This window comes from Pongo pygmaeus, chromosome 21, assembly GCF_028885625.2.
Source record: "Pongo pygmaeus isolate AG05252 chromosome 21, NHGRI_mPonPyg2-v2.0_pri, whole genome shotgun sequence".
Classification (NCBI taxonomy): Eukaryota; Metazoa; Chordata; class Mammalia; order Primates; family Hominidae; genus Pongo; species Pongo pygmaeus.
In genome coordinates this window covers 28,928,186-28,943,025 of record NC_072394.2, presented here as the reverse complement: position 1 = coordinate 28,943,025, position 14,840 = coordinate 28,928,186, and the positions used below count along the sequence as shown (strand labels likewise).

The 14,840-nt window shown below is 46.2% G+C and overlaps 1 protein-coding gene across 1 annotated transcript; it reads left to right on the top strand.

Annotated features, from left to right (window-relative positions):
* Positions 1-6,363: 6,363 nt before the first annotated feature.
* Positions 6,364-12,977, top strand: PRND (prion like protein doppel). The gene is made up of 2 exons (XM_054467905.1): positions 6,364-6,429; positions 9,039-12,977. The coding sequence occupies exon 2, from the start codon at positions 9,050-9,052 to the stop codon at positions 9,575-9,577; it is 528 nt and encodes a 175-aa protein (XP_054323880.1). The 5' UTR covers positions 6,364-6,429; positions 9,039-9,049; the 3' UTR covers positions 9,578-12,977.
* Positions 12,978-14,840: the final 1,863 nt, after the last annotated feature.

Sequence of the window (14,840 nt, the reverse complement as noted above, 5' to 3'; positions counted from 1 at the left end):
GATACAACCAGAGCCCTCTTGCATGGTTGAATCTAAATTGGTTGAAAAATTTTGGAAAACTGGCAGGTTCTACTAAAGCTGAACACACCCCTATCCTATGACCCAGCATTTTGACTCCTGAGTATTTCCCCAACAAAAATGAGAGCTTATAGTCATCAAGAGACAGGCCTAAGAATTTTCCTAGCAACTGTATTCACAATAGCCCCAAACAAAGGATAACCCCAGTGTCCATGAAGAGAAGAACAGATCAAGAAGTTGTGTTCTATTTAAACAACCATGTACCATACAAGAATGAGAATTCACAAATAATATCTCAGCCAGGTTTGGTGGCACACACTTGTAATCTAGCACCTTGGGAAGCTAAGGCTAGAGGATCCCTTGAGGCTAGAAGTTCAAGACTAGCCTAGGCAGCATGACAAGACCTCGCTTCTACCAAATGGAAAAAAAAATTAGCCACCATGGTGGTGTGTTCCTGTAGTCATAGCTACTTGGGAGGCTGAGGCAGGAGGATCACTTGAGCCCAGGAATTTGAGGCTGCAGTGAGCCATGATGGCACCACTGCACTCCAGTCTGGGTAAGAGAGTGAGACCCTGCCTTTAAAAAGTAAAAAGCAATTTAAAAAACAATAATAACATCTCTAAGGAACAATATTAATAAATCTCACAAGCATAATTTTGAACAAAAGAAACCAGCTACAAAACAATGCATATTGCATGATTCCATTTGTATAAAAGAAGGGTGAAACACCAGCCTGGAAGCTAGAAGTCAAGGCAGTGGTTACCGTTGAGGTGGGTGGGAATATTCTGCTGGTTACCTAAGGGTATTGAGTTTGTGAAATCTACTGAATGTTGTACTTATGGCACGTGCATTTTTCTATATTATGTTATGCTTCATCAAAAGCATTCAATATGTTGGGTCCTCATTCCCACCTCTTGCCAGATCCCACCTGCAGCCACCACCACCAAGAAGTGACCTCTCCCTGCATTTTCCACTTGGGTTGGCTCTGTGACTTGGCAAAGACTTTTCCCTGCTGAATCCATCCCTCTCTCCACAGTGCTTTGAACTTCCTCCTGGACAAGGGCAACAACAGCCTCTGGCACGAACCTCTTAAGTTGCCTTCACAACAATCAGTGCCTCATTAGTATTTCTGGCAGGCTGGTAATTAACATGTTAGCACATACCTGTGTATTCAAAGCAGTTTTGGGCCTGAGCTGACTATCCTTTACACTATTTCAGGGAAGGATTTGTATTGAATTCTGTGGCTTCGACTGTGCCAAGCAGCAACTGATAATCTTCCATCTGCCGCAGCTGTAACAATGATGGGAGCAGCGGGCATGATACCCCTGCACAGATGGGAAAACTGATCCTCAGTGTGAACTGATGTCACCCCAAAGATGCCCAGCAAATATACCATTTATTGTCTGAAGTGGAAATCACCTTCCATGAGAGAGGAGGCCAAAGCTCCCCTGTAACCGATGATGACTAAGCCCTGCAAAGCTGAGAATGGCAGGCCAGGGATTAGAACTCATGTCTTTGGCTCATGTCCACTCTCTGTGCAGCGCCCTGCCCTCACCCGCCTCCCCTGAGAATGAACACCTCCCTGGGAAACCCAGGTGTCCCCACTCTGACACAGTAAAAGCTGGACCCTCATCTGGTCCAGGTAGCCTCATCCTGGGGGAGGCCTTTCTCCATTTGGACATTTTCCTGTGTATTTAGGGAGAGTGACAAACTGCAGACCAACTTATCAGGTTAATTATGCTTTTAAAAACATCACAGACAAGGAGCAAAGTGATGTGGAGGCTAAATGAGGAACTCAGTGGTGGCTGAGTCTGGCAGTCTTTGCCCTTCTTCGGGTCTGCAGGTGGGAGTTTCTGCCCTTTCCTGGGCCTCTCCTTTCTGGACAACCCGAGAGACAGATCACCTTAAAACACAGCCTTCATCCTGTACCTGCCCTAAGCCTTCAGTGGTTCCCCATCTTCTACCTTCTCACCTACAAACATCCTGTCCCACATACACTGGTTGATCCCCGCATGAGAAGAAGAACTGCTTCAGTGGTCCCAGCTGAGCCAGAAGGACCACTGCTCTTCCTCATCTCCCACCCTTCCTCACCTCCCTCCCATCCTCCCCATACTCCACCCCACTCCTGCCCTGAGTCAATTGCTCACAGCCAAGTTCCAAACACTAACTGCACTCTGACCAGGAAGGGCAGAGAACTGCAGGGAAAATGATCCATGGATTAGCATGGCATTTGCTTCTCCAAGCTGTAGCCACCCCCTGGGCTCATGTTCTGCTTCTCAACAACTCTATACCACAGAATGTCAACTACCACCATGACGGGTCTTCAACATGCTGCCCTTGATTAAAAAAACAACAGCAACAACTGTAAAACTGTCTCCCTTATCCCTGTAAAATTTTCTCTTGCTGCTTTTGTGTATTCCAACCAACTGCAATTTGGACCGTCGCTGATCAACAAGGGATAAAAGAAATCTAGATGCATCTAGATTCCAGGCACTGCGCTAGGTGCCAGGCAAACACATGTGAATGAAACACAGTCCTTCAACTTCTATGAGCTCAGCATAATGTGTGAATGGGAGGCTCCGGTGACTACAGTAACAGGCTCTGTGCCAAATGGCAAGGGAACCACATGGAGACTCCTGGCTGGGTTTGGGAGCAGAAGAGTGGGCAAACCATAAAGGAGGGTGAATTTAAGATTTTCAAAAAGCCATAGTCCAAATTCTGACAGTAAAAGCTGAAAAATAGGCATATTCTATGACCCAGCAAATCTACTCCTGAGTATATATTCAACAGAAATATGGGCACCAAGAAGAACATGCAGGAATATTCATGACAACGCTATTCATAAGACCCCAAATGAGAAACCGGCCAAATGTCCGTCAACAGGGAAATGGATAAGTAGGTTGTGGAATATTCTTACGATGGAATGAATGATCTATAACTACACACAATGTGGGTGAACCTCAAATACGTAATTCGAGCAAAAGACAGACACAGAAGATTATATTCTATATAATTCTATGTATATGAAATACAAAACCAGGCAAAACTAATCTATGGCATGGGACTCAGAAAAGTGGTCATATAGGGGAGGGAACTGTGGTGTGAAGAGGCCATGAGGAGCTTGGAGGGTGCTGTCATGCTCAGTTTCCTAATCTAGGTGCAGGTTACAATGGTGTATTTGGTTTGTAAAAATACACAATGCTGGGCCGGGCGTGGTGGCTCACGCCTGTAATCCCAGCACTTTGGGAGGCCGAGGCAGGTGGATCACGAGATCAGGAGATCCAGACCATCCTGGCTAACACGGTGAAACCCCATCTCTACTAAAAATACAAAAAATTGGCCGAGTGTGGTAGCCCACGCCTGTGGTCTCAGCTACTCGAGAGGCTGAGGCAGGAGAATTGCTTGAACCTGGAAGGCGGGGGTTGCGGTGAGCCGAGATGGCGCCACCGCACTCCAGCCTGGGTGACAGAGTGAGACTCCCTCTAAAAAAAAAAAAACCATAATGCTGGACATTGCAAATATGTGCACCTTCTGTGTGGATCTCAGACTTGAATAAAAGGAAAAAATTAAGTATGTCTATTGTCTTAGTCCATTTAGGTTGCTATAATAAAATATCATGAACTGGGTGGCTTATAAACACCACACATTTATTTCTCACTGTTCTGGAGGCTGGCAAGTCCAAGATCAAGGTGCCAGCAGATTGGGTGTCTGGTGAGAACCCACTTTGTGGTTCATAGATGGCCATCTTTCACTGTGTGCCCACATGACAGAAGGGACAAGGGAGTACTCTCAGGCCTCTATTATAAGGGCACTAATCCCAATCATAAGGGCTTCACCCATATGACCTAATCACCTCCCAAAGATCCACCTCCGTTACCATTACCTCGGGGGTGAGAATTTCAACATATGAGTTGTTGAGGGACACAAGCATTCAGACTATAACAGCTGTTTAGGTAGCTACACAGCTAAATAAGTATTATTTTCCAAATCACATTTCAGTGATTTCTCTACCATTAGGCCATGGGCCAGCAATGGAACCTGGCTTATCCTTCTTGTGTTCTTCCTTTCCTGGCACAAATATGGTCAGTAATCTTGCCAAACAGTAACCTCCCTGGTATAGTTAATTTGGCCTGCTAGGTTATATCCAAACGATCACTGTATTAACCTATAAATGCTCTCAAACTGGTCCAGGGTCTAATCAAAGCTGGAAATTGATCAAATAATGACCCATTCATGCATTCCAGAATTCAGCCATTCCCTGTTGCTTTTTTAGAAAATGGCATAATTTTCTATTATTTACACAATCTAGAGAACTATGTCATAGACCCCTGCATCATAGAACACCCAGATCTGTGGTCTCCATCTCATTCTTCCTGCTTTCTCAAAGATGATCTACACACAATTCTATTTCCCAGGCTATATAATATAATCCACTTTATGTAACATAGTATAATTCACTTGGCCCTGGTCTCTCAGTTCTTTTGAAGAAATGAATGTTCTCGCACTAATTCCTTGGTCTGTTTGTTGATCTTTACAGGCAGGGAGGGAGGATGCAAGGCAGGATTGGGTCGGCTCCACATTCTCCACATCTGCTTATTGTTTTCTTGCCTTGTTTGCAGCTTCCAGAACTCCTCCCTGCTTCTGTAGCAATTTCAGTCTTCCCCATTCCTCTGTGCCTTTGTAAACAGCCTTTTGTTCACTAACAAGAGAAATCTGCAGCCACGTCAGCTCTAAACCAACCTCCCACCATTCTCTGTGTAAAGTCCTGCTTAGAAAGGGAATAGGAGGAAGAGGGGTGGAGGGGGCTGGAGATGATTGTGTCTAGTGGCAACAGGCAGGGGAACAGTACACAGAGTTCAGAATGGGACAACGAGCCCGCCAAGGATGCACTGCCGGCCTGGCTGAGTGACCTTGAGCCTATCTGGGCCTGTGAGCTCACCATGCAAAGGAGCCGGACCAGAGAATTCTGAGTCCTTTCTAGCTCTAAACACTCTGGCCCTAAGCATCTATATGTTAAACAAAATTGTCCTGACATTTGTCTCTGGGTACTGAACTATTAGGAGATTTTTATTTTTTCATCTCCATTTTGCAAACAGTCTGTACTAAGATTACACTACTGTGTTTCTGTTTTGTGTGTATTCAGAAGCACAAAAAGTCTGTGGTTCTAGAAAGGAAATAGAAAAGTTTTTTTTTTAAAAAAAGTGGGAAAGTGAAACAAATGTTAAAGTCAGAGGAGAAAGAAAGGCCCAACCGGAGGCCCCAAATCCACCCAGAGCCCAGAAGCCCGGGTTTCCCACGACCGGCTGCAGTCTTTGTCAGCTCTCTGGCGTCATCTGCTGTCCTTCTCGATAACAACCGTTTAATTTGGTTTGCAAAATTGTTCTGACGCAAATCCACCGTGAACACTGACGGGGTCACATTCAGCATAAAAATCGCATTCTGTTTACAGGAAAATCTGGCTCCATACTTGCCCCCATATTCACTTTTGACTTTGCCTTGCAGTACTAATTGTAACAGGGACACCTGAACAAGTCCTTTCTGTATAAGGCCCAAAATGGTCACCCAATACCGATGAGTCTCTTGCTATGGAAAGCCCGGGAATGCACCTCCAGCCCCTTCTGCGCTTGGCTCGGACACCATGTAGAGGAGAAGGCACTCTGCAGAACCCGCCCTCAGCCCGCACCACCTGTCCAGGGGAGTGGTTGCATGTCAATGTGTCTCTGCTCCCGGGGTTCCCACAGATCTTTAACTTATTGGCCTTTGGGCTAATTCAGTCCTTCAAGCATTCCCCGCCCAACATGCCAGGAAATCTTCTCACGTGTCTTCCACCCCATACCTACCAGTCCTGTTTTCCCACTACCCGATGAAAGTGTGACCGCCCCCCGCCCCCCCCCCCACACACACAACACCCTGTTGGTCCCACCCTCAGGGCATGGTGGTCCAGGTGAACGCTTGCCCTCTTTTTGAGCTGAACCTCCCTACAGAGGCTGTCAGCAAAGACTGCTTTGCTGTCCAAGGCTGGCCTTTAGGTGCAGGACACTATGCATGCCCAGCGAGACTTGTTGAAGCCACATCTGTCATAGATATTGATGGGAAAAGCATTTTCCTTCTAACACATCTAATTCCAATTCTAAAAGGCACCTCTCAAGTCTTGCTGAACTTCATCAAGGTTTTCACGTGGTTTCCTTAGTAAAGTGTGATGAGAAGGTCCATCCTTCTCAGGATGAAGGAGTGGTCCAGGAAGCCCTGATTGGTCTGCTGGGGAGGGAAGGGCTGCCTTATTTGGAGACCTGCAGGAATGCCACCTCCCCCGGCAGCTCCTATATAGCTGGATGGACCTGGCTGCCGAGAGGGTGTGCTGGGGGACTGTGCAGCTCGAGGCTCCAGAGGCACACTCCAGAGACAGCCAAGGTATGTGGGGGGCCACTTCTGTGGTCAGGACTGCTGGTTTCTTATCAAGGCTCTATCCCAGATTGAAAATCATGCAATTATTTCTTTACTCCCACATCTGGGGATGGGTCCCAAGTTCAGGGGAGACTTGCAAGGATACTCAGTGATCACTGGGCTTGCCTTTCTATAAGTTGGTGCTATAATAAAATGCTACTTTAGGGTTTGTGGGTTGGGATTTTGTTTTGCCTTTAAGCCTCTACGTATGAAAACTAATCTCTTTCTCAAGAATGCTGTGCTTTTATTTTTTTATTTGACTCACCTGAAATGATCTATTATGCCATTATTCTTATTTAAGATTTCTCCTTAAAAAAGGAATGATGTGGAGCATGGCCTGCTATTTAGGAGACTAATGAATGTTTGCTTCATGCTTGGATCTCTTTGGAGAAAGCCAGTCTGAGTTCACTGTGCTCAGGGGGTAGAGAGAGTGGGGTGAGGGGGTCCAGATGCTCATAGCCACCCTGGGACAGAGACGAGGCGATGTCTACAAGCAAGGAAAGGTCAGCGAGGCCTCTTTGCAGGCTTCTAGAGATGACTGGATGTGCTTCTAGAGATAACTTCAGCTGTGTTTTGCCTTTTTTTTTTTTTTTTTTTAAATATGAGGAGCAATGTGGCATCAGAGTTGAACATTTTAACAGAGGAACATTAGCCACTTTTAGGGATGCTGCAGTGGGGTGGTGGAGGGTGTGTGAAGGGCAAAACAAGCTCCCTGTCAGCCTCCTCCAGCTCTGGGGCCCCACAGCCTCACAGTAAATCTTTGCCTAGGAGACAGCTTAGGCAAGCTCCGCTGTGGGAACTCTTTCCATTTCCCTGATCCACACAGACAAAGACCCAGGTGCTAGAATGCCCTGACAGTTGGCCTTGGGAAGTGGATTTCACCGATGGCTATTGTAGTTTCAGGAGCTGAATGTGACAGGCAACCTTAAGGGGTGGGGTGAGGGGCTTTTCTATGACATCGGTGGCAGTCCTTTGGATATCCCAGGGCCACCTTGACCCGGGACCCTCCTGGTGTTCCCCCAGGCCCTCTTGTCTTCCCTTTCATCTCGTTTTCTCCGAAATTCCTCAAGGGCCCTGCCCTTTGCCCTTTGCCCAGCTCAGGGGGCATCATACCCAGAGAGTGAAAAGCACAGTGTGTGAGCACTGTCTTCTCCCGGAACCCAGATGGGCAGCGGAGCATGGCTAGTGGACACATGCAGTGCAGCATTAGACAGAGCCCAGTGCAGGTCTGCCACCTCCCCGCTGTGCAGCCTTGGGCAAATTACTTAACTTCTCTGAATCCCAGGACAACATTTATAACATGGGGATAATAATGTACCTACCCTATGTGAGAATTCAGTTAGGCAGTGTCAGAGAAGAGCTTAATACAGTGGCAGGCATGAAGAAAGTATGCAATAAAAAGCCAGTAGGATAAGCAGACGGTCACACTGTCCCCCAGGGGTGAGATCGGAAAGGATGCCTGGAGCACACTTGACCCCTGGACATAGAGGAGGCAGGGGTCCCTTCACTACGTTTCCATCTTTCCCTCTCCCCCACCTTCCTCCTCCTCTCTCTTTCAATACTGCAAAGCCCTTTAGGATCAGCAGCCAGTGAATTCCTCAGAATGGATGGCAGAATGCACCCAAGACAGTGCCAGCTCAGAGCAATAAAGAACAAAGAGGGGAGATTAAAAGTACAATCTAAAGTCAGGTACAGTGGCTCGTGCCTGTAATCTCAGCACTTTGGGAGGCTGAGGTGGGAGGATCACTTGAGCCTGGGCAACATAGTGAGACCCCGTTTCTATAAAATATATTTAAAAATTAGCTGGGTGTGGTAGTGTGCGCCTGTAGTCACAGATACTCTGGAGGCTGAGGCAAGAGGATTGCTTGAGCCCAGGAGTTCAGGGCTGCAATGAGCTATGATCATGCCACTGCACTCCAGCCTGAGCAACAGAGTGAGATCCTGTCCCTAACATATGTGTGTGTGTGTGTATGTGTGTGTGTATATATATATACGTGTGTGTGTGTGTACATATACATATATATGTGTGTATATATACGTATACATATGTGTGTGTGTATATATACATATACGTATGTGTGTGTGTATGTATACGTATACGTGTGTGTGTGTATATATACGTATACGTATGTGTGTGTATATATACATATACACACACACACATATATAGTCCATGCCCACCAGCATTTGATTCCAACTCTTCTATTGTATTTTCCTCCCAGGGATTTCTTGATTTGAAAGACTTGGGAGTATCAAAGAAAACATACATGTGTTAAGTCACCACTCCTTTATTTTCCCATGCATATTCAAAGCCACTATAATTGCCCTTTGCCATTCTTACCTGTCTAGGAAACCGGGACCACAGCCCTGAGTGAATGTAATCCTAGAAATAGCAAAGGAACTCGGTGTTTGAGTTAACCCTGCACAACCCAAACATGGAGAAACAAGTATGCTTTTGAGACCACATAAATAGCACAAGGATGCGATTCCTTCCTTAAAATCTCCTGCACTTGGGAGGGGGCAGGGGAGCCCGGGCAGGCCCGGTGGGGAGCTGACCACCGCTGTTTCTCTGGCAGGTTCTGACGCAATGAGGAATCACCTGAGCTGGTGGCTGGCCACTGTCTGTATGCTGCTCTTCAGCCACCTCTCTGCAGTCCAGGCGAGGGGCATCAAGCACAGAATCAAGTGGAACCGGAAGGCCCTGCCCAACACTGCCCAGATCACTGAGGCCCAGGTGGCTGAGAACCGCCCAGGAGCCTTCATCAAGCAAGGCCGCAAGCTCGACATTGACTTCGGTACCGAGGGCAACAGGTACTACGAGGCCAACTACTGGCAGTTCCCCGATGGCATCCACTACGACGGCTGCTCTGAGGCTAATGTGACCAAGGAGGTATTTGTCACCGGCTGTATCAATGCCACCCAGGCGGCGAACCAGGGAGAGTTCCAGAAGCCAGACAACAAGCTCCACCAGCAGGTGCTCTGGCGGCTGGTCCAGGAGCTCTGCTCCCTCAAGCATTGCGAGTTTTGGTTGGAGAGGGGCGCAGGACTTCGGGTCACCATGCACCAGCCAGTGCTCCTCTGCCTTCTGGCTTTCATCTGGCTCATGGTGAAATAAGCTTGCCAGAGGGCTGGCAGTACAGAGCGCAGCAGCAAGCAAATCCTGGCAAGTGACCCAGCTCTTCTCCCCCAAACCCAAGTATGTTCTGAAGGTGCCCAGGAGCAGCGATGCACTCGCACTGCAAATGCCACTCCCACGTATGCGCCCTGGTATGTGCCTGTGTTCTGATAGACGGGGGACTGTGGCTTCTCCATCACTCCATTCTCAGCCCCTAGCAGAGCGTCTGGCACACTAGATTAGTAGTAAATGCTTGATGAGAAGAACACATCAGGCAGTGCGCCACCTGCTTCACAGTACTTCCCAACAACTCTTAGAGGTAGATGCATTCCCATTTTACAGATAAGGAAACTGAGGCTCAGAGAGCTGAAGTACTGCACCCAGCATCACCAGCTAGAAAGTGGCAGAGCCAGGATTCAACCCTGGCTTGTCTAACCCCAGGTTTTCTGCTCTGTCCAATTCCAGAGCTGTCTGATGATCACTTTACGGCTCACAGGGACCCACATCCGAACATGTATCTCTAATGAAATTGTGGAAGCTCCATGTTTAGAAATAAATGAAAACACCTGAGCTGGTGGCTGTGTACTTTGACTGGTACATGGAGGCTATTTTAATCCTTCTAACTAAACTAAAATAGAATAAAGGAATTAAACTAAAATAGAAGTAAAGCTAGACAAAGGCCCAGAAATCATATTGTAAGGAAATATTATTGGAAGCTGATTCCCAGAGCAGACCACATATACAGCAGGATGTGCCTGTGGCATGAAGATTTTCTTTCTCTTTTTTTTTTTTTTAGGTGGAGTTTTACTCTTGTTGCCCAGGCTGGAGTGCAATGGCGTGATTTTGGCTCACTGCAACCTCTGCCTCCCAGGCTCAAGCACTTTTCCTGCCTCAGCCTCCCGAGTAGCTGGGATTACAGGTGTGTGCCATCATGCCTGGCTAATTTTGCATTTTTAGTAGAGACAGGGTTTCACCATGTTGGCCAGGCTGGTCTTGAACTCCTGACCTCAGGTGATCCACCCACCTGGGCCTCCCATAGTGCTGGGATTAGATTTTTTTTTTATTTTTTTTCAAAAGAAGGGTAAGTGCTTGCTGTTCCCATCCCTGAAACATTGCATGTATTTAAGAAAAACAAAATGTTAATGGCATATTTGCTTCTAATGTTCCCCTAACCCTACATGCATGTTTTATGTGCACCCATATGAGTATCTTTAAATATAATCCCTTTATATCTGTGTTCTATGCAAAATTTCTCAGTTCTTTCAAGACAGCCTGGTGAAGGCCATCATCTCTGTAAACCATTTATCACTATAAAAATACAATTACTCACCAAAAAGCTTTAAAAAATAAAACTGTGTCTTTAGGGAGACCCAATAAAGAATTCAATCCATACCATAAGCAGGAGTTGATACACCTCCTTATTAGCTAAAAATATATATAACACAATATGAATAATGTTTAAAATCTGTTTTAAATTTAAAACAATGAATTGAATGCTCTAAGAGGCTCCTACAGGTGCTCCAGGCCACTCTCAGAGACTCCCAGGAGTTGTTGAACTATATTTGGAGAAAACAGCCACTGAATATTATCATTTCTCCTTTAAAGAGAGTTTGTAAGGGGGGAACATGCATTTTATCAGACAATTTATCCAAAGCATTTCAGAACATGAGTGCTGATGAGGGCACCTCTTGTGCTGAGTCCCCTCAGCTATCAGTGTTCTTCTCAAGGACACATTTGGAAGGTTTTAACATTGAAAGTGAGCGGAGAACTTCCGGGCAGAGCAGCACAAAGAAACAGCCTTACACTGGGCACATGGAGGAGACGTCCACCCTGCAGCCAGGACTGGGGTTCATGTTGCTGCCAGAGCTACACTCGCCTTCTGCTTCCACAGTCCTGTTAATTCTAGATCAGAGAGCAAGAAAAAAGTACAGAACATATCCTCCACGGTTATTTCCTGCTTTCTAATTAAAAAAATAATAACCATGGCAAGAGAGAAAGAAAGAGAAAGTACTCAGAGGCTGACACTGACATTTCACTTCCTCACTCTCCTAAGTTTAATTACAACAGCACGTGCAGCCATGTCAGCCAAATGACTTCATTTCTGATGTGAAAATGCTTAGGCCATGATGTCGTTCATTTTCTGTAATTGCTGCCTTTTCTCATTCTGTTAATAGTCCTGGCAACCAGATTTCAGTGGGGCATGACGTGAATGTGTACATGGTGATTCAAATGCAAAATTTGTTTATGGGGCTTTTAATCGAAAGCGTGTGTGCCTGAACATTCCTGCTCAAGTTGATGAATCATGGGGTGGAATAAAGGCTTTGTGAGTCTAGTTTTTCACTTTAGCAAAGGGGCATGGGGTGCCTACTATGTGCGAGACATTGGGAGGGGCTTCTGAATTATTCTGGATATCGTCATTTTGCAGTGTGCGTAATTTCGCCAACCATTGCTTTCGTAGCCCCTGCTAAGTGTTCACTTTTTAAAATATAAGTTTATTGTAAAAGTGACATGAAAATTACAACAGATATTCCAGACCAAAATAATACAACAATCCCAGCATCTGACTGAGTCAGTGTTTGCTGTTTCCCTGTACTTTCCTAGTTCTTAAGCATTTGCATATATAAACGTTCATATTTGCAATAAAAAAGTGAGCTTTTATATTCTGAATTTTTACTTAACTTAATTCAATGCTTTTTACTCATTTTTCTATACTTTTTTTTTTTTTTTTTTTTTTTTTTTTGTTGAGGCAGAGTCTCATTCTGTTGCCCAGGCTGGAGTGCAGTGGCATGATCTTGGCTCACTGCAACCTCCACCTCCCAGGCTTAAGCTATTCTCATGCCTCATCCTCCCAAGTAGGTGGGATTACAGGTGCCCACCGCCAAGCCCTGCAAATTTTTTTGTATTTTTAGTAGAGACAGTGTTTTTCCATGTTGGCCAGGCTGGTCTCGAACTCCTGACATCAGGTGATCCACCTGCCTCGGCCTCCCAAAGTGCTGGGATTACAGGCGTGAGCCACCACGCCCTGCCTACTCTTTGTTTTCTTTCCTCCCCACCCATTTTCCCCAGTCCTGCCCCCTCCCTCCAGCCTGAGATGTAGGCTCCATCTTAACTGTGCTCAGATACATAAGTGAGGGCTTTTTAACTTGATTATGCCTTTTAAAAATACTATGTATGTAAAATATTTGTTCATCTGCAATTTGGCTTCCCTAACTTAACATTGCATCATGAAACTCTTTGGAACAACAGCTATCTAGATAGCTGACTCATTGTTTTGGATTGCCACATAATCTCACTTAATACAGATGTATCATGATTGATTGAATCATTGCCTTGTTAATGGGCCTTCAGATTATTTCCAGTTTTTTGCCACTGCAAACAATAAACATCCTTGTACATACTACATGGCAGTCTGGTACTTTTGTTTCTATGGAATAGATTCACACGTGCAAAATTTCTGGAACAAAGCCTGTGTGTAATTTAAATTTTACCAGCCATGACCGGGTTATGCTTGCATATAGCTGGAGCAAATCCTATTCTCACCAGCTGTTTATGGCATTAATTTGGAAGAGTTTCTGTCATTTAACTATGAGGAGCCACCTTTTCTACAAATGTTGCCTAAGCATCTTCTCTCTTTTGGAAATGGCACACCTAAAGCTTTCTAAATCTTATGGCCATGAGGACCATTTGAAAATCCTTCTAAAACTGTTGCAATTCTCATTCTAAACCTGGTCCTTGGCCCAAAACTTCTGTATGAGAAGCCTGGAAAACAGGCAGTGAGTGTGCGGGCTTCCAACTCAGAGGGTGGTGTGTCTGCACAGCTCCACACACCCCAGCAACTGGGAAGGCTTGAGGTGAGGTTATGCCCTGGCACTTTTACTGACTTTTACTAAAATTATACATGCAAGTATTTGCGTTCCAGCCAGAATACCCTCTAGATCCAAAAGCTCAAAAGGAGCAGAGAATTGAGAACACTATTAAAGTAGCCCATGCTGTTCCTCCCCTCCAGGCTCTGGCAGACAATCAGCATTTCCCTGGAGCCCCTCACACGCCACCTTGCTTAGGATATGCCTGACAACATCTAGAAACTTCACCCTCTGGTCCTAATAGGGTGTCCCAGACAGTGGCCTTAAGTTTGTCTTGAGCCACCCACACTCTCTACCTCAAGCTTTCTGACAACAAGTGACTGGATTGGGGTGGTGGCTGATTGGGTCAAGGACCCCAGGCCCTACATCATACTTATGGTGTGGTCACATCTTGTTCCTGCACCCAAGACTTTTTCGTCATGGCTGTAGATGGATGCACACGTGCACTCTAAGCTGTCTCTGTGTTGCTGCATGGCACATCCTGAGTCTACCAGAGTCTCTACTGAAATGTGACAGCAGGGCCCATGTGCCTTCATGTAACCAGCACTGTCACAGACCACACCTGCCAGGCGAGTGATCAAGACTTACACAGACGTGGCATCATGACCAGTTTCAGTTTTTCTGGCTCAGATACCACTCTGTTGAGGAACAGACCTCTCGGTGAGCCTGGCTCAGGCCAGAGGCTAAGAGTTTACTGTCTCCCCAGAGGACACGAGTCAGAGATGAGCGAGGGCCTCCTCTTCCCTTATCCTCAGTGCTGGCAGAAGACCCCATTTCAGTGGGTACCCAGCTTCCCCAGTGGAAGAAAAAGGAGCCCAACCCTCATGCCTCTGGGAATGCATCCCTACAAAATGGGAATAACTCAGATATTCCCTGCAAAATGAGACTAAAATACTATGCCTTTGGGAAATCTCAAAGCACATTCCAGATCATCCAAAGACTGCCCCAGAAAAGCAGACTCAGCTTTGGCAAATGGGAGACTTCCCCTGGGCCTGTGGCTTTAGGGAGCCTCACTTTGGAGCAGGAGCATGTACATGGAGCATGTACATGGAGCAGGAGCATGATTCCACCCCCAGAGAACTAAAGCCCCGAGAGCTCCCTCCCACAGTGAGCCCCAGACCCCAGATAGAGGGTGGGAGAATCTGCTCCTTTGGCATTGGATGAAAGGCCTCAGACTCAAATGAGCCCCATGCACTGACCATGCCCCATCTAAAGGGACCTTCCTGGTCAGCACAAAGCTGACCCCCGGAAAGAGCTCATCCTCCAATACTCAAGTGTCATCCCTGTACCCTGGACTGAACTGTAATGGGCACACAAATTCCCTGGAATCTTGGTGAAATGCACCTTCTGCTTCAGCAGGTTTGGGGTGGACCAGATTCTACATTCCTTTTCTTTTCTTT

Excerpts from the sequence above, each read along its gene's own strand:
- PRND (XM_054467905.1), top strand. The coding sequence starts at position 9,050 with ATGAGGAATCACCTGAGCTGGTGGCTGGCCACTGTCTGTATGCTGCTC.